Raw genomic sequence first — 21757 nt, 5'->3', positions numbered from 1 at the left:
AGTCTTAAAGGGACATTTCACCCAAACGTGAATGAAAAATCTCCCAAATAATTTAAGTGAAATGTGACCAGATTAGGAGGAAATGTACGTGCAAAGCAAATGTGCATGCATTCTTGTTTTTTATGTTTGAAAACTGGTCACCTTTCACTTTTCTTGTTTGGGAGATTCTGCAACACTGTTTTCCTGTGAAACTCCAGCAGTGTTTTTTTTTTTTTTTTTAATGAAAAAAACAACCTTTTTGGGTGAACTATCCCTTTAAGGACTCTTTCATGTATATTATACTATGTCTCTCTGAAACTTAGAGCTCACAGACTGATGCAGTGGTTCTCAAACTTTTTTCTGGCATGTCTCAACTTCAGAAGCTGCAGAAAGTTCAGACCCCATCTTTAATCAATGATTTAACAATGATCAGAGAAGCAACTAATAAAAAAACTAATAATTAATACATTTAAATTAATTTGTTTCCTGGTCGTTTACGCTCCATCTGCAGTTGCTCTACACCCCACACAGTTTGAGAACCACTGAACTAATGTGATGAAGGCAAATGATGCCAGTGAGCAGTTTGAACTGGTTAGACTCGCTCCTCTGCTTCAGCTCAGAGTTGGTTTTGATGAATAAAACGCCAGCAGCAGCAGATCTGTGTGTGTGTGAGTGTGAGAGCAGTCTGTAATGTGACAGATATTGTTTGCACATCTTAATCACATCAGCGCAGATCTTCTGATTAAAGCCCGTCATCCTCTGCGGTTTACTGAACATCAGACTAGTTGGTTTGAAACAGGGAGCTACAGTGACAGAAGACACATGGCTGGAGATCTAATACAGCTCAGTGATTAGTTACTTATGAGATGACATCCACTGATGTTCATTTGTTGTGTTGCCCTCATTTAATGTAGTGTTGGTTATTTAGGTTGGACTCGACAGTAGCTGCTGATTCAGAGAGGAGGCCACAGGCAGGACACGACTCTGGTATGACGTGTTCATTCAAAGATAGTGTGATGAATGACTTTATAACAGTAAAGTTATAATGAAGATTTCTTTGTTTCCCTTGCACAAAAGGCGGAATAAATAACAACAAAAAACGAACAGCAACAACAAAAAGGTGGGCATTATGATGCATCCCTTCCAAGCTGTATCCTCATAAAGACGAGGTTTACAACTCTGGATGATTAAAATAAATAGTTAAGTTGCGTGAAAATGAACATTCTCGGGAGTCGCTGGGGTCACGTCAATACCTTCAGAACCAGAAATGCTCAGTATTTCATTTGAATAGTATCGTACATCTTTCCTGTACTGACCAGAAGATACAATAGACTCTCCAGCTCTCTGAAAACATTTGAATTACAACACAAACATGGAGCTTTTTGCACTTTTTGCACTCATGATACAGGATGGAGGAGAGAGAGAACGTGTTGGGAATCTCTTGGCACCTCACGATTCAATTTGATTCTGATTCAGGCGTTTTTGATATGATTATAAAACGATTATCGATGCATCAAACTTTTTGATAAACAGGATTTATTTTTCTCTTTGTATGACTACTTGCTACTTTTAACAGCATATTTGTAATGATAATCTAATCTAATTAGTTGAGTTAGACACAGCTTACATACAAAGGTCCCTTTTGGCTTCTAATGCTAAGTCATCCTCACCAAAACTCAAGAAGTAGCCAACTTTAGAACAGACAGGTTTCCCGCTGTTAGGTTGCACCGTCCAATTGGTTCTGCTGTAAAAGGCCTACAGCCTCGTTCTAAAAAAAATGTTTCAAGTGGTCTGTTGGAATTTAGGTTTTAAATGTCTGATTACTGACTTTTGTGCAATCTTTCAAGAGACAAATGCGATGCATCGAAGAACTGATTTTGATGTAGTCGTAAGTAGCTTGTTGTCACACAGCCTGTGACAGAAGTGTTACTCTAAAGATTCAAGGGCTGAACTGACAGTCGTGGAAAAAAGCAAAACTAGAAAGATGTTTTTATTGCACTATGGAGGTTACTGTGACTACAGCTACTGTGTGGTTACTGTGTGAATCACTGTCCTCTCCGTACAGACACCACGGTGACTGCGCTTTATCTGTCAGCCATGATGGCTGCACGTTGCCTTCAACAGGAATGAACATCAGTCCCGATCAAACCGACTGACAGTGTTTTCTACTTCATCCCTCCACAGAGCCGACTCCAGCCGAGCGGTCTGCGGTGATCATCACAGACGGTCTGAGTGAACAGTGAGAGGAGACATGAAGGTGAGAGGGGCTCATCAGTCCTGCAGCGTGTGTTCGGTGGAGCTGGTCTGAGCGGCTCTCTGCTGTTTCTTCTTGTAGCTGGGCCAGCGGCACACGGGGCAGCAGTGTCTGCCCGCTGCCAGCCACACCACGATGCACTGCTGGTGGAAGGCGTGGCCACAGGGCAGAGCCATCAGCAGCTCCTCGTTCACGAAGTTCTCCAAGCACACCACACACTCTGAGCAATGCAGCACGCCACACGGCCACACCGACCAATCACAGTGCTGATGGTTAGAGAGGCCGCCGTCCTCCGCTGCCCTGTCAGCTGGTGGTGAGCTTCCGTTCCCATGGCGACAGCAGGATAATGACGATGCGGCAGCAGCATGGTCCTGTGTTCTGCTGTCCTGGGCGCACGCTGATCTCTTGGGCCTGGTGTCCGTCTGCTCCTTACTCTCTGTGTCTGTCTCTGTGTCCGACTGTGAACTGTCCGTCTCTTCGTCAGAGCCGTCCCTCCTGTGCTGACCCACGGCTCTGAACCTCCAGGTGGGCAGGGCTTTCATGTAGTCCATGTTGACTAGCGGGCGGAGCCAGAGATCAGGGAACGCCAAACGCTCAAACAAGAAGTTGGGATCATCCTCCCAGTCTGAGTGGTCAGATGGGACCTGCTGCAGCGATGTGATTGGGTGGAGCAGATAGGAGGTGTACCAGTCCCACAGACTGGCCAGCCACTCCAGGTTGGTGGTGCTGTCCTCCTGGCTCCTGACGCCACAGCGGCGCTTCTTCTCAAAGTAGTCGACCAGCAGGCCGTGGGCCAGGTAAGTGGACAGGAAGAGAGCAGGGTGGGAGGAGTAGAAGGTCCAGTCAGCTCGGACCAGGCTGGCCAGCGTGGTGGTGTCAGCGTAACGCAGCAGCTTCAGACTGTAGCCGTACAGAGAGTCCAGATAGGGCAGCTGCAGGAGAGCCTGGGGGGGATCAATCACTGATTAGTGATCACAGATCAATTCAACCCTGCCCTCAGTTCACATAACAACAGTACGGTTAATCTATAGCTGCATATATTCATTAGCCACTTTATTAAGTACACCCTTCTTACACTATCCACTCTTCCCTCAGAAAAACCTGCATTCTTGGTGACGAGTCCTGAAGTGAAACACAACATGGGTCACCATCTGAGGACATAATGTGTCTTGGGACAAGCCTGTCCCAAGGCAAAAAACTTTAAAAGCTTTAAAAGTTTTAGTTAAAAATAGTGATATTGACTGACGTTGCTATCTACTTGGAGCTGCTGGACTTCTAAATCATATCATATTTTTTGTTAACGCAACATTCAGAGTTGGCCCCGGCTCGTTGAACAAGAGGGTGAGAGACTTAGAGTATGAATTAAGAGAGGGAGGGCTAAAGCACAAGGCAAACATGGCCACACCTCTGTACAAGGCTAAATTTTGTGTGAACACAGCTTAAAGTCCTCAGTCTGCTCTGTGTGTGTGTGTGGGTGTATAAAACTCTTTCAGCAGCTCTCACACTCAGAGCAGAGGAGAGAGACTGAGAATGCAACATAATCGCTGTTCATTACATTTCTTATAGAGTCCCAAACACAAAACATGCATGCTTTCCATTGGCTAGGAACTACACTCTACTGCAAGCAGGCTGAGATGCAGAAACATCTTGAACAACAACAAAATGATGTGAAAAGAAGCAAAGAGTCTGGCAGAGGAGGTGCAGGGTCTGTGCAGATACAGACACTCTGAGAGCGGGTCAAAAATGTAATATATGTACGTTTGAATAAACATTTAATAACATCAAAATGTGGATATGTAGCTATGTGGGTGAAGGACTGAATTTTAAGGTGTGTGAACCACCTGAATATTTTATTTTGAAAACTTTTAAGTTCAGCAAAATATTATAAAAGTGAAATATACCCACTTTCTTTAGGAAACGATGCTCTAACAGAGGGTGTAAGTCAGTGGTTGTTAATGGGCTTCAATATGCAAAACCACTGCTTTAATAACATAAAAGATCACATCTAAGCATGTATTTTTAATATGAAAACTGTTTTAAATATGAATGTTTGTGTATGAATGAGTCTTCAGTAAAGACTAATAATTTTACCCATGCTGTGACAACGGCACAGAGAAAGGCAGTGGTGGAAAATAACTCTGTTGAATACATAAAGTGTTTGTTGATTTTCAATATAATTCAGTTCGACTTTATTTGTATAGCGCCTTTTCAAATAGAGCAGATCTAAACTGTGCTCTTTTTAAAGCCAATATTTGCCACCAGGAGGCAGAATTGAGGAGACTGTTGGTGAAGTGCAGTGAGCGCAGTGTGAGATGATTTCCTACCAGAACAGGCAGCCAGGACACCAGCAGTATGGAGTTGTAGGTTCCAAGTGTTCGGATCAGAACTACGAATCGTTTCACTGTTGCACCCTGTCCAGAAAAATGAATACAAGTTAAAAATAAACTGAACAATAAATACAAAACTCACTGTATCTCTCTATTTTCCCTCTCCAGCACTGTCTGTGAGGGTCTAATCAATGGTGAAAGAACGACTCAGATCTTCTCCTGAAATAAAAATAGCAAAATCACAGTGTAGAAAAAACTGTACTTCATTCAACATTTGACTTCCAGTAGTAACCATAAAAATATTATCACCAAAATGTACTAGAAGTATCAAAAGTAAAAGCAGTCATTGTGCAAAATGGCTCTTTTGAGGGTTCATTACTCTGTCCAGCAAAGCAAAAGGGCAGTAAATTAATAATTGGATATGTGGCAGTTTTATAGATTCATATCAGGTTATTTTTTCTACCTCTGGTTTGACTTTTGACCTTATTTGGAAGTTCCTGTATTCTGCCTTTGCAGAGCTCACCAAGAAATATTTGGTCATACAAAAGTAAAAGGCAGTAACTTCTATTTAATCTGATGATTTTGTGAAATTAAATTGCACCTTTTACTGTTATTCTTTACATTATTAAAATACACAAGTAAAGTAAAAGTATCTCAAATCTGTATTTGAGTACAGGAGTAACTGCACCACTGTGTCTACTGGAATAACAGACAGTGACCTGTGTAATGAAGAGATCCATCCAGGCCAGCAGGTTGATCAGGACCAGACTGAGGACAAACAGATCATTGACCTCCGGCTGGACTGAACGCAGGAAAGTGTCCATAGCTGCCAGGGACAGGAACTCCCCCGTACTGCAGAGAGGAGAGGAGGAGGAGAGGAGGGAAGGAAACGAGCAGGAGTGGAGGAGAGGAGAGGAGAGGAGGTAGGAGTAAGGGAGAGGAAATGAGGAAAGAATAAACAGGATTACAACAATTAAACATTTAAAAAAAAAGAATTGCATTTGTGTATCATTATAATTTCTGTGTTCAAGCATCACCTGTTGCCATAGCGATAAATTCCCTCAGGCATCTTGAGGATGTAGGCGGGGCTCTGTGTCACGCCGATCTCTGATAGGCTGCTGTGGTTGTCCCAGTGACGTACGTCCACGTAGATGAACTCGATCCTGCCGGTGAACTTGATGGACAGCGAGGAGAAGAAGGCGGGCGGCTGGGACAGACGGGCGAACAGAAACATCTTGACCGGGTGGGCCGGGTCAGCGCGCCACTCCTCCAGCAGCTGCTCAGAGCGACGCAGGGTTTTGATTCGATGAGCTACGTGTGAGGTCATCCAGCGGAAGATGTGCTCAGTTTCGATGCGACGGCCGTCGTATTCCTTCAGCATGACTTTGCCCTTTGATGCTGAAGTCTGAGGAACAGACATGATGAGAGTGGAGCGCTGCCAGCCGCGTTTGATACATGACCTGGAGGACAGAACAGACAACCGCCATGTTGGTATTACAGAGTTTACAAGACACTCATATGTGGCACCTACACCATTTTAATAAATATAATAAATACACTTTATAAGTAGAGTTTTCTAGGTAAAACTAAATTCTACAGGTATATATTCACATCAAATGTTTCTTCATTTTCAAACAGCCAAGAAAACCAAATGGAAGTAGCAAAAAAAACAAAGGACTTTTCCACCCTGAGAGTAAATAAAGTTCATTTTAAGATGAAACTTGATTATATACAGAGTGACAGTGTCAGATTGTAGTAAAAGCCAATATAACAGCCATTTGTGATTGTCAACAAAACTGTTGATTCAACTCTGTAGTTGTTTTTGGGGGTGTTATCAGGGTTCAGAAGTCTACTTACCCTCAGTACATTTTTACTTGCCTCTGTGCAAACTTTCATTTATTAGCTGTTATCAAATGAACAAAGACCAAAGTTAATTGTCATGTTTAATCTAGTGCTGCAATGTCTATAAAATGTCAGAAAATAGTGAAAAATGTCTTTAAATGTCCTGTACTGTCAGTCAAAAACTCAAAGACATTCAGCCTAATATAAATTAATTAATATAAATTGAGAAAAACAGGATATTTCCACATTTAAGAGGGTGAAAATACCATTGGCTGCCAGTTTTGCATGAAAAATTATTTAAACCGTCAATCAACTGTCAAAATAGTTTAATTCTTTTTTTTTTACCAAGTGAGTTGGTAGATTTACTAACCTGACATGGCATTTTACTTGCAAGCACACATTCCTTCTTGTTGAGCCCTGGTTATTATGGACGTCATTATACTGAAAAGCATTTATGATATTCTGTCCCTGGTAGATTTCTGGTATCAGTGCTCTTTCTAAATAAAATGCTGCACATCAGTGATGTTCTAAACATGGACCTGATGCACTCATCTGATATAAAATGGTATTAATAGAAAGTCCCAGGTCGTTTCAGGCTGGTCCGGGTTCCTACCTGTAGTCATTGGAGCAATTGAAGGTTCCAGTTCTGATCCCAAACTGGGACACTTTCTGCACCATCTTCCCCCAGTTGGCCTGACTGAGCAGAGCTTCCCTGTCCTGGGCAATGACCTGCAGGGACACACAGGGACATGACGGGGTCAGACAGGTTAATACAGGACAGATCTGTCCAGAGACATGAAACCCCTTCTGACGTCTCTTCTTCCTACTACTTTATATGTGCCTCATTTAATACAAGTGGGGGAAAAAAATATTCTTACACGTTAAGATTCTCTGTTGAAAGAAAAAAAGAATATGAATTGATGAAGAAAAGTCAAGAAGCACAAATTTAAATCCCAACTGTCAACACTATGACAACCTTACAGCTGAACCAATTGGATGGTGAAACATAACGGATGAAAACGTGTACATCATATTTATGTTTGGGTGAGTTTTGGTGAGGATGGTTAAGTGCAAACAGCTGTAGGTGGATATAATCAGCACTTCTGTCCTCAAAGTTGGTGTATAGTAAAATTTGGGATTCTGTGAAGTTGAAGGGAAAAGGGACCTGGACAAGAGCCACACTGTATGCAAGCTGTGTCTAATAAATCGATTATGGATCATTAAAAATGTGTTGTGTTAAAAGTAGCAAGTAGTCACACAATGAGAAAAATAAATCATGTATAGAAATCAAAAACTTGATGAATCAATAATCACTTTATAATTGCATTGTGCACCTCTAAAATCGGATCAAAACTAATCGTCAGGTGCTGAGAGTCATTAAATGACAGAAAGTTTAAAAAAACAAAACAAATCTGATCCATCTGATCATGTCAGCTTCCCTTTCATAGCTGCTGAAATGATTCACTTTAATAAGCAGTTATTTTCAGCCACCAATCAGAACATTACTGATTATTGATCAGACCGACAAAACCCAAACAAAGACAGTTCATACTGACGCTCACTGAATAACAGATGAGGTTAAATAAACTGAAAAAGTGTCGGCTTAGGGAAGGTAAAGATTGAAAAAAGCCCGAGGGATAAATCTGGGTTAAAAAAACAAGAGCGTCATGCTGTTGTGTTTGCTGGATGTGTCTGTCAGCTGGTTAGTTTGTGTTGGCAACAAACAGTTAAACGATCCCTCAACCCCCTGCACTTATGTGCCTGTGTGACCCTCGGGACAGACTGCAGGCACAGACGTCTCATGTGCACGTTCAATGGAGAGTCTGGCTCTTGTATGGATCCTTAATTTGCCACAGAATTCTGCCTGTCTGTGTCACAGTTCTGTCACAGTTCTAGCAAATATCAAGAGTATCTGTATAATTACATCTGATCACGGGTCTTTACACGTGCATTTACACCAGTATTGACAACATTAATATGTTGTTATTAAGTGCTTTTACCTGAACCAGCCAGATCCCATCTTTGGTGTCCTCCACCAGTTCATAGAAGTGCATCTCTCCACTGAAGTGTGTGGTGGTGCTGGCATCTCCAGCCTCCGTCTGCTCCTTCTCTTTCTTGATGGCTGAGTACAGCTCCCCCTGGGTCAGCTCTCCTGTGGGGGAATAAAAGTGTCGTCATATGAAAAGGGTTTATGACTTATCTACCCGGCCCCAGTCCCAACCCCTTAAAGAAATATATTACATTTCCTACCAAACTAATGTAACACATAAATTTCTTCCTTTAAACACCATGCAAAATCTGTAAAGAACCGATCATTCATCCACCCCCTGCCCCCACCTGCTGCCAGTGTGAGCAGTGAAGGACAGGTGAATAAGGATGACAGTGCACGTATATGCATGTATGTCCTCCCGCATCAAAGACATCCACCCTCTGTCTGTCCTCACTGCTGCTCCAACCACATACGTCCATGAAGTGCTCCGTCCATCTGACGCTGGCATCAGTCACGCTATGACAGACAGATAGTGGTGCCTTGAATTTTATGTGGTATCTGATTAACTTGGGTTTCGTATTCACACGTCTCTCCTTCTGTCCAGCTGTCTCTCACTCACCAGCGTGTGTTCTGTCTCTCTCTCTCCTCATACTGTCACTGGCTCTGGCTGTAACGCTGCAGAAACACTGAGCTAACAAAGGACTCGGGTTGGTTTTTAAGTAGAATAAAATGAATGAATGTAGTTTTAACCGACTTTATTGAATCAGTTAAAACTCTGGCGGAAAAATTTGTTTTTCTTCTTGTTACTTCACTTGGATGAATGTTTATTTTCAAGTTTTTTCTGCCTTGATCCCAATCCGAGTCTGATCCCATACTTATATTCACCTACATACTGATTAAATATGTATCAGACACACTGAAATAACAGCTGCAGCCTCCTGAAGTTATTTTTCTTGAGTTTCTTGATTAAAACACAGAAAGGTCTAAAGGTTCAAAACTGAGAGCACACACCTCTGTTTGCAAATGTATCAATAAATTGATCAGATTTATTTGGAAAACAAAAGATATTCTATCAAAACCTGTGTGATTGACTGTGGTGGCCATTATTTATGTTTTAAATTATTTAGAATATTGTTATATTTCTTAACATTTCAATTACAATGTCTGAATATTCTTAAGAATTAAAGGTTTGTTGAAACAGTGTACTTTTATTATTTTGCTTTTATATCATCATTATATCACTGGCATAATATTGTTTATGCAGTTATTTCTGTGACAATATATTGTCAAACAAAGGTAGTTATTGTGACAATGCTATTGAAATATCAAATATACAAAATGTTCAGGACGTTCAGTTGAGAAACAGCTCAGAGACACTGAGTGGACTGATGCTGGTACGTATACTGCTGATAAGTATCCTGATCCTGATGACGCGCCCATATTATCGCACAACAACATCAGTTCCATGACTCACAGCTGAAACAAACAGCGATGGTGTGGATGCCAGTCATGCAAATGAAAACTTTTCCCTTTATGCTTATTTTGTTGAACACAGATGTTGTGTTTTGTGACGATATCTTAAATATTATGTCCCCTCAATGTTACGTTTTATAGAACAATTTTCTAATTTGCAATAAAAATAAAATTCAAGGATGAGAGATTATGTTGCTTTGCTCACACACTGTCCATCAGTATCTGGGCTGTATAAGACCTGCTGTGGACATTTTGACAGATCAGCCCTCACATGTGAGTCAGGCTTTTCAATGATAAATCTAAAGACATGAACTTAATAAACTCACAGTGCGGCGTCTCAACCAGCGCACTCGTTCTGCCGTGACATCTCACAAGACAAACTTCAGCGAGCTCTCAAATGAAATGAGATGCAATAACTTGCACCGAGTCCACAACCGATGCGTCTGAATCAGAACATTTGGACATTTGGCTTGGTGAAAAAAAATGGAAAAGTGTAATTAAAGACCTAAATCTTTGTGACAAGCCCAGTGGGGGCTTTGCACATTTGTTCTTAATGAATGTGACTGCTGGCAGCTGGAAAATATGTTATTAGGAATTTTCTTGAGTCACCGTAGGAGCCTAAATGCAATTCATTTATTTTTGGTTAAAAAGTTAAGAAAATAATTAAGTAAATAATTTAAGTTAATTCAAAAATAGTTTAAAAAATAACAGTAATATAAGTAAACTGATTTAGAGTGAATTAGAAGGCATACATACAGGCATTTTCAGTTCATTTGTAATGTATTACTTTAAGTTAATCATTTAAAATACAGTTGGATCACTTAAAATGGACAGACATGTATTTTATGTGATATTTGTAATGGATGGGAGAATATAACAGTTTGGTGTTTTCAAGTTATTCTGCATCTATTTTGGACACTTCTGATATTTTTTCTGTACTGCCGTTCTTGTGTTTAAGAAAACTGTTAGAACTTTTCAGAATGGTGCTGTGGATTTAGTCTTTTATGTGGATCAACATAGGAGGAAGTGTTCAGATGAAATGGAAGTTACCGTCATTTGCTTTGGTATGACCCAATATTATTGGTAAACACTGCAAAGGCAGAATACAGGAACTTCCAACTAAGTGTCAAAGGTCAGATCAGAGGTCAAGATTAATATGCAGAAAGAATAATCTGATATAAAGGAATAAAACTGCCACATATCCAATTATCTGCCTGCAACTATTTTGGCTCGACAACAAGAAAACTTTTAAGTAATTTCTCTCAGTTCTGCACTCTGGGAGGTTTCCTTTGTAGGGCACTTATTAAATGCAATAAAACATGCGATGTATCTGTTGATTCTGTTCATTTAATTAATAAGCCAGTTAATTTGAAAATAAATAATTTCTAAGAAAGATGAGTTGTGTGTCTTTAAATGTTTATTCTTTTATGTGACAAATAATATTTTTGCTGTATTGTATAAGATTATTATTGTTGTAGAATTGAACATCCTGGTTCAGAGACTAAACCATGACTCATCACTGTGTGCTGATGTGCAAACTTATGTAAATCTGAACTTCATCTAAATACAAATATCATTTCCCAGAGGGCCTCAGGGGTCTCAGGGGCCCCTGAGCGTTACCTGATTTCTCCACCAGCTCGCTGACATCCTTCTTCTCAGCCAGTCCGGAGTAGCCCAGCCCCCGACACTCCAGGATGGTCTTGAGCTTCTTGTAGCTGAGGGTGACCGGATCCACCAGCTGGGTGGCGAACATGCCGGTCTCGTACCAGACCACCGCCTCGAAGATCCGGGCCAGCATGAAGAGCACGGTGAAGTAGAGGAGGAGGAAGAAGAGCTTCAGCCACATCTTTCCAGCCCGACGGAGCGCTGCTGAGAGGGAGAGAGCACACTGTCTGTCTGTCTGTCTGTGTATCTGTCTGTCAGGGGCTACCTGTCTGTCCGTCTGTCTGTCTGACACTACTGCACAGGCTACATAAGCTCCCGTCACAGCCGCTATGAGCTGATTATGAACTCTGTGTCCGCCGTCACTCCTCCATCTTCTGACGGAGTGAGGCTGGGAACATTCCCCGGCCCTCCACCTCCTCCAACCACCACCACCACCGACCACCGCTCTACAGTCAGGATCCTGCTAGCCGATTAGCTTAGCATCACAGCTCGGCCTGTCGTGATGGACGAACCACAACAAACAGGCCGCGCAGAGCTCGAGCCCCCCGCTGCACGCGCTGCCGCAAGATTCCCGCTGTATGTGAGCGGCGCGTGAGGCGGACTGCAGCTGTGGCTCCAGATGTTCTCTACATCACAGGACCACTGGAATAATAATGACCCCACCGATCTGTTTGTGCTCCGATCAGCTGGTGGACACAGTGGAGCTGACGTCACGTCCGGCTCCACCTCGCACTTCATGTAAACAAGCTACAAAATAAAAGCCTTAAAGAGCTGAAGTGTTATGAAACTTCTTGCATTCACTTGAGAACAGAAAATATTTTCTTCTGAAGTCATGAGATCAGTTTCACACATGAAAAACTATTTTCAGAAAGTAAGAAAAGTCTCATTTCATAATTTCAGAAAAAATAAAGTCTTTTTTAAAACATGAAAAAAAATCTCAGAAATAACTGTTGATTTTTTACATGAAAAATGTCTCATAAATTAAGAAAAAAGGAAAAAAATTTTAATGAAAAAATATCTCAGAAATTCCAGGAAGGCAGAGCATCATTTACTTCATTAAAAAGTCTTAACCCTCTATGGTACCATGTTGCCCTCAGACAACAAACCCATTTTTGCCCTGTCACATTTCCATGATGCGATACTTTAAAAAAGAGGTAAAACCATAGGGAACCATTAACAATGCTTTAAGTTGTCACATGACCTCTCCCATTTCTACATACATATGAGCATATATACATACATACATATGACCATACATACATACATACATACATACATACATACATATGAGAATACATACATACATATGACCATGCATACATACATACATATGAGCATACATACATACATATGACCATGCATACATACATATGAGCATACATACATACATATGACCATACATACATACATACATACATACATACATACATATATATAAATTCTTTTCATAATTCTTTTTAATTTAAAATTTAAAATGGATTGTGACTTCTTGATGTTATTGAATATTTTTGCATATGTTTATGAAATAAACAATGTTCAAATTGGAAAAGGAAGGTTCTTTTTCACTTATGCACCATTATGGTACAATGTTGCCTACAGGCAACGAACCCCAAAAACTTCCAAAAATAAAAATAAAAATAAAATTTCTTCAGATTATGTTTATTTAGTCTATTTTGAGACATAAAAACACATTTCCCCCACTGGCATCATAATGTGTACCATAGAGGGATATGACCATACATACATACATACATACATATATACATATGACCATACATGCATACATACATACATACATACACACATACATACATACATACATACATATGAGCATACATACATACATACATATGAGCATACATACATACATGCATATGAGCATAAATACATACATACATACATATGAGCATACATACATACATACATACATACATACATATGAGCATACATACATATGAGCATACATACATACATACATACATACGTACATACATATGAGCATACATACATATGAGCATACATTCATACATATGGCCAAACATATGACCATGCATACAAACATACATACATATGACCATACATACATACATACATATGAACATACATACATATATACATATGACCATACATACATACAGACATACATACATACATACTTATGACCATACATGCATACATATGACCATACATACATACATACATACATACATACATACATACATACATACATACATATGACCATACATACATATTACCATGCATACATTCATATGACTATACATACATACACACATACATACATACATATGGTCATACATATGACCATGCATACATACATACGTACATACATATGACCATACATGCATACATACATACATACATATGACCATGCATACATACATACATGTGACCATACATACATACATACATACATATGAGCATACATACATACATACATATGAGCATACATACATATGAGCATATATACATACATACATATGACCATACATACATACATACATACATACACACATACATACATATGAGAATACATACATACATATGACCATGCATACATACATATGAGCATACATACATACATATGACCATGCATACATACATATGACCATACATACATACATACATACATATGACCATACATACATACATATATATGACCATACATACATACATACATAAGGTCATACATATGACCATGCATACATACATGCATACATACATACATACATATGAGCATACATGCATACATACATACATACATACATACATATGACCATGCATACATACATACATGTGACCATACATACATGCATACATACATATGAGCATATATACATACATACATATGACCATACATACATACATACATACATACATATGAGAATACATACATACATACATATGACCATGCATACATACATATGAGCATACATACATACATATGAGCATAGATACATACATACATACATATCACCATACATACATACATACATACATACATACATATGACCATACATACATACATACATACATACATACATATATATATAAATTCTTTTTAGAATTCTTTTTAATTTAAAATTTAAAATGAATTGTGACTTCTTCATGTTATTGAATATTTTTGCATATGTTTATGAAATAAACAATGTTCAAATTGGAAAAGGAAGGTTCTTTTTCACTTATGCACCATTATGGTACAATGTTGCCTACAGTCAACGAACCCCAAAAACTTCCAAAAATAAAAATAAAATTTCTTCAGATTATGTTTATTTAGTCAATTTTGAGACATAAAAACACATTTCCCTCACTGGCATAATGTGTACCATAGAGGGATATGACCATACATGCATACATACATACATATGACCATACATACATACATACTTATGACCATACATGCATACATATGACCATGCATACATACATACATACATATGACCATACATACATACATACATGCATACATTCAAATGACCATACATACATACACACATACATACATACATACATAAGGTCATACATATGACCATGCATACATACATGCATACATACATACATACATATGAGCATACATGCATACATACATACATACATACATACATACATATGACCATGCATACATACATACATGTGACCATACATACATACATACATACATACATACATACATATGAGCATACATACATACATACATATGACCATACATACATACATACATACATACATACATACATATGAGAATACATACATACATACATATGACCATGCATACATACATATGAGCATACATACATACATATGACCATGCATACATACATATGAGCATACATACATACATATGAGCATACATACATACATACATACATATCACCATACATACATACATACATACATACATACATACATATGACCATACATACATACATACATACATATATATATAAATTCTTTTTAGAATTCTTTTTAATTTAAAATTTAAAATGAATTGTGACTTCTTGATGTTATTGAATATTTTTGCATATGTTTATGAAATAAACAATGTTCAAATTGGAAAAGGAAGGTTCTTTTTCACTGATGCACCATTATGGTACAATGTTGCCTACAGGCAACGAACCCCAAAAACTTCCAAAAATAAAAATAAAAATAAAATTTCTTCAGATTATGTTTATTTAGTCTATTTTGAGACATAAAAACACATTTCCCTCACTGGCATCATAATGTGTACCATAGAGGGATATGACCATACATACATACATACATACATACATACATACATATGACCGTACATACAAACATACACATACATACATACATACATACATATGAGCATACATACATACATATGACCATGCATACATACATATGACCATACATACATACATATGACCATACATACATACATACATACATACATACATATATATATAAATTCTTTTTATAATTCTTTTTAATTTAAAATTTAAAATGGATTGTGACTTCTTGATGTTATTGAATATTTTTGCATATGTTTATGAAATAAACAATGTTCAAATTGGAAAAGGAACGTTCTTTTTCACTTATGCACCATTATGGTACAATGTTGCCTACAGGCAACGAACCCCAAAAACTTCCAAAAATAAAAATAAAAATAAAAATTCTTCAGATTATGTTTATTTAGTCTATTTTGAGACATAAAAACACATTTCCCTCACTGGCATCATAATGTGTACCATAGAGGGATATGGCCATACATACATACATACATATATACATACATACTTACATATGACCGTACATACATACACATACATACATACATACATACATACATATGACCATACATGCATACATACATACATACATACATACATATGAGCATACATACATACATACATACATATGAGCATAAATACATACATACATACATATGAGCATACATACATATGAGCATACATACATACATACGTACATACATATGTAGCTCAGCGTAAGTTCAATCAGGAAGACCTTCTATTACGCTGCCTTCATTCACAACTTTCATTTACTCCGCCTCTCTCCTCCTATTCCCTCTAATCAGCTGTTTGTGGGCGTTCACCTTCGTCTTTACCATCCATTTAGATTTTGCCACAGTCGCGATAGCCAGTCAATTTGCTGCTGCCAAATCTTTAAATCGCCTCTGTCTTTGCTCCATCAGTTGTCATTCAGTCAATCGTGCGACCCTCCTCCACCCCTCTCTCCTCCAGTCACTGGACCCAGGTAGCAGAAGATGTTCACCTCGATCCTCCCTGACGCCCTCTCCTCCAGCCTTCAGGTCCAGGCAGCAGGAGTCCAGAGCCACTTCACCTCACCAGTCTCTGCTTTGCACCTCATCATCACCACCACCACCAGTGTCTAGACCCCGGGGGGGTTCTCTTCACTACAGCTTCATCACCCCCATTTATATATACATATTGTTTCACCTCACTGGGGTCTAACCGCCAAAGACTGTTCATGTTTCATATATCATGCATATGCCAATAAACCATTTCTCTTTTAGTCTCTCCTGATTGAAATGAGCATACATACATATGAGCATACATTCATACATATGGCCAAACATATGACCATGCATACAAACATACATACATATGACCATACATACATACATACATACATACATATGACCATATATACATATGACCATGCATACATACATACATATGACCATACATACATACATACATACATACATACATACATACATACATACTTATGATCATACATGCATACATATGGCCATACATACATATACACATACATACATACATATGGTCATACATATGACCATGCATACATACATACATACATATGAGCATACATGCATACATACATACATACATACATATGACCATGCATACATACATACATGTGACCATACATACATACATACATACATATGAGCATACATACATACATACATACATACATATGAGAATACATACATACATATGACCATGCATACATACATATGAGCATAAATACATACACACATATGAGCATACATACATACATACATACATACATACATACATACATACATACATATGAGAATACATACATACATATGACCATGCATACATACATATGAGCATACATACATACATACATACATATGACCATGCATACATACATATGACCATACATACATACATATGACCATACATACATACATACATACATATACATACATACATATGAGCATACATACATGCATACATATATAAACATGACCAAACATGCATACATACATACATACATGTGACCATGCATACATACATATGAGCATACATACATACATACATACATATGAGCATACATACATACATACATACATACATACATACATACATATGAGCATACATACATATGACCATGCATACATACACACATATCACCATACATACATACATACATACATACATACATACATACATACATACATACTTATGACCATACATGCATACATATGACCATATATACATATGACCATGCATACATTCATATGACCATACATACATATACACATACATACATACATATGGTCATACATATGACCATGCATACATACATACATACATACATACATACATACATACATATGAGCATACATGCATACATACATACATACATATGACCATGCATACATACATACATGTGACCATACATACATACATATGAGCATACATACATATGAGCATACATACATATGAGCATATATACATACATACATACATATGAGAATACATACATACATATGACCATGCATACATGCATATGAGCATACATACATACATATGACCATGCATACATACATATGACCATACATACATACATACATATGACCATACATACATACATACATACATACATACATACATATGAGAATACATACATACATATGACCATGCATACATACATATGAGCATACATACATACATATGACCATGTATACAAACATACATACATATGACCATTCATACATACATACATACATATGACCATATATACATATGACCATGCATACATACATACATACATATGACCATACATACATACATACATACATACATACATACATACATACATACATACATACATACTTATGATCATACATGCATACATATGACCATACATACATATGACCATGCATACATTCATATGACCATACATACATATACACATACATACATACATATGGTAATACATATGACCATGCATACATACATACATACATATGAGCAAACATACATGCATACATACATACATACATACATATGTCCATGCATACATACATACATGTGACCATACATACATACATACATACATATGAGCATACATACATATGAGCATGAATACATACACACATATGACCATACATACATACATACATACATACAAACATACATACATACATACATATGAGAATACATACATACATATGACCATGCATACATACATATGAGCATACATACATATGAGCATAAATACATACACACATATGAGCATGCATACATACATACATACATACATACATACATATGAGAATACATACATACATATGACCATGCATACATACATATGAGCATACATACATACATACATATGACCATGCATACATACATATGACCATACATACATACATACATACATACATACATACATACATACATATGACCATACATACATACATATATAAACATGACCATACATGCATACATACATACATACATGTGACCATGCATACATACATATGAGCATACATACATACATACATACATATGAGCATACATACATACATACATACATACATACATATGAGCAAACATACATATGACCATGCATACATACACACACATGACCATACATACATACATACATACATACATACTTATGACCATACATGCATACATATGACCATATATACATATGACCATGCATACATTCATATGACCATACATACATATACACATACATACATACATATGGTCATACATATGACCATGCATACATACATACATACATACATACATATAAGCATACATACATATAAGCATACATGCATACATACATACATACATACATACATACATATGACCATACATACATACATACATGTGACCATACATACATACATACATACATATGAGCATACATACATATGAGCATATATACATACATACATATGACCATACATACATACATACATACATACATACATACATACATACATATGAGAATACATACATACATATGACCATGCATACATACATATGAGCATACATACATACATATGACCATGCCTACATACATATGACCATACATACATACATATGACCATACATACATACATACATACATATGACCATACATACATACATACATACATACATATGACCATACATACATACATACATCCATACATACATACATACATACATATATATGACCATACATACATACATATATATATAAATTCTTTTTATATATCTTTTTAATTTAAAATTTAAAATGAATTGTGACTTCTTGATGTTATTGAATATTTTTGCATATGTTTATGAAATAAACAATGTTCAAATTGGAAAAGGAAGGTTCTTTTTCACTGATGCACCATTATGGTACAATGTTGCCTACAGGCAACAAACCCCAAAAACTTCCAAAAATAAAAATAAAAATAAAATTTCTACATACATATGAGCATATATACATATATACATATGACCATACATACATACATACATACATACATACATATTAGAATACATACATACATATGACCATGCGAACATACATATGAGCATACATACATACATATGACCATACATACATAAATATGACCATACATACATACATACATACATACATACATACATACATACATATATATATAAATTCTTTTCATAATTCTTTTTAATTTAAAATTTAAAATGAATTGTGACTTCTTGATGTTATTGAATATTTTTGCATATGTTTATGAAATAAACAATGTTCAAATTGGAAAAGGAACGTTCTTATTCACTTATGCACCATTATGGTACAATGTTGCCTACAGGCAACGAACCCCAAAAACTTCCAAAAATAAAAATAAAAATAAAAATTCTTCAGATTATGTTTATTTAGTCTATTTTGAGACATAAAAACACATTTCCCTCACTGGCATCATAATGTGTACCATAGAGGGATATGACCATACATACATACATACATACATACATACATACATACACATACACATACATACATACATACATATGAGCATACATACATACATACATATGACCATACATGCATGCATACAGACATACATACATACATACATACATACATACATACATACATATGAGCATACATACATACATACATATGAGCATACATATATACATACATACATACATACATATGAGCATACATACATACATACATACATACATACATACATATGAGCATACATACATATGAGCATACATACATATGAGCATACATTCATACATATGGCCAAACATATGACCATGCATACAAACATACATACATATGACCATACATACATACATACATACATATGACCATACATACATATGACCATGCATACAGACATACATACATATGACCATACATATATACATACATACATACATACATACATACATATATACATACTTATGACCATACATACATACATACATACATACATATGACCATACATACATATGACCATGCATACATTCATATAACCATACATACATACACACATACATATATACATATGGTCATACATATGACCATGCATACATACATACATACATATGAGCATACATGCATACATACATACATACATATGACCATGCATACATACATACATGTGACCATACATACATACATACATACATATGAGCATACATACATACATACATACATACATATGAGAATACATACATACATATGACCATGCATACATACATATGAGCATACATACATACATATGACCATGCATACATACATATGACCATACATACATACATATGACCATACATACATACTTACATACATATGACCATACATACATACATACATACATACATACATACATACATATATATTTAAATTATTTTCATAATTCTTTTTAATTTAAAATTTAAAATGAATTGTGACTTCTTGATGTTATTGAATATTTTTGCATATGTTTATGAAATA

At 36.7% G+C, this 21757-nt stretch overlaps 1 protein-coding gene across 1 annotated transcript; it reads right to left on the bottom strand.

Moving 5' to 3' along the window:
• Positions 1-1956: 1956 nt before the first annotated feature.
• On the bottom strand, positions 1957-12281 carry rnf103 (ring finger protein 103). The gene is made up of 7 exons (XM_084718567.1): positions 11486-12281; positions 8403-8554; positions 7016-7131; positions 5598-6020; positions 5280-5412; positions 4558-4644; positions 1957-3177 (listed from the first exon to the last, which is right to left on the bottom strand). The coding sequence occupies exons 1-7, from the start codon at positions 11709-11711 to the stop codon at positions 2251-2253; spliced, it is 2064 nt and encodes a 687-aa protein (XP_084574693.1). The 5' UTR covers positions 11712-12281; the 3' UTR covers positions 1957-2250.
• Positions 12282-21757: the final 9476 nt, after the last annotated feature.

Source organism: Lutjanus erythropterus, chromosome 5, assembly GCF_056507025.1.
Source record: "Lutjanus erythropterus isolate fLutEry1 chromosome 5, fLutEry1.hap2, whole genome shotgun sequence".
Classification (NCBI taxonomy): Eukaryota; Metazoa; Chordata; class Actinopteri; order Lutjaniformes; family Lutjanidae; genus Lutjanus; species Lutjanus erythropterus.
Note: the sequence above shows the minus strand (reverse complement) of the source record. Positions and strands in the feature narration are given on the sequence as shown.

What these genes read in the sequence shown, in the direction of transcription:
- rnf103 (XM_084718567.1), bottom strand. Translation starts at nt 11,711, where the DNA reads ATGTGGCTGAAGCTCTTCTTCCTCCTCCTCTACTTCACCGTGCTCTTC. An exon ending in AATTGCTCCAATGACTACAG is followed by an intron (nt 6,021 to 7,015) that starts GTAGGAACCCGG and finishes TCTGTCCTCCAG; the next exon opens with GTCATGTATCAAACGCGGCT. An exon ending in TGTCCTGGCTGCCTGTTCTG is followed by an intron (nt 3,178 to 4,557) that starts GTAGGAAATCAT and finishes GATCCCCCCCAG; the next exon opens with GCTCTCCTGCAGCTGCCCTA.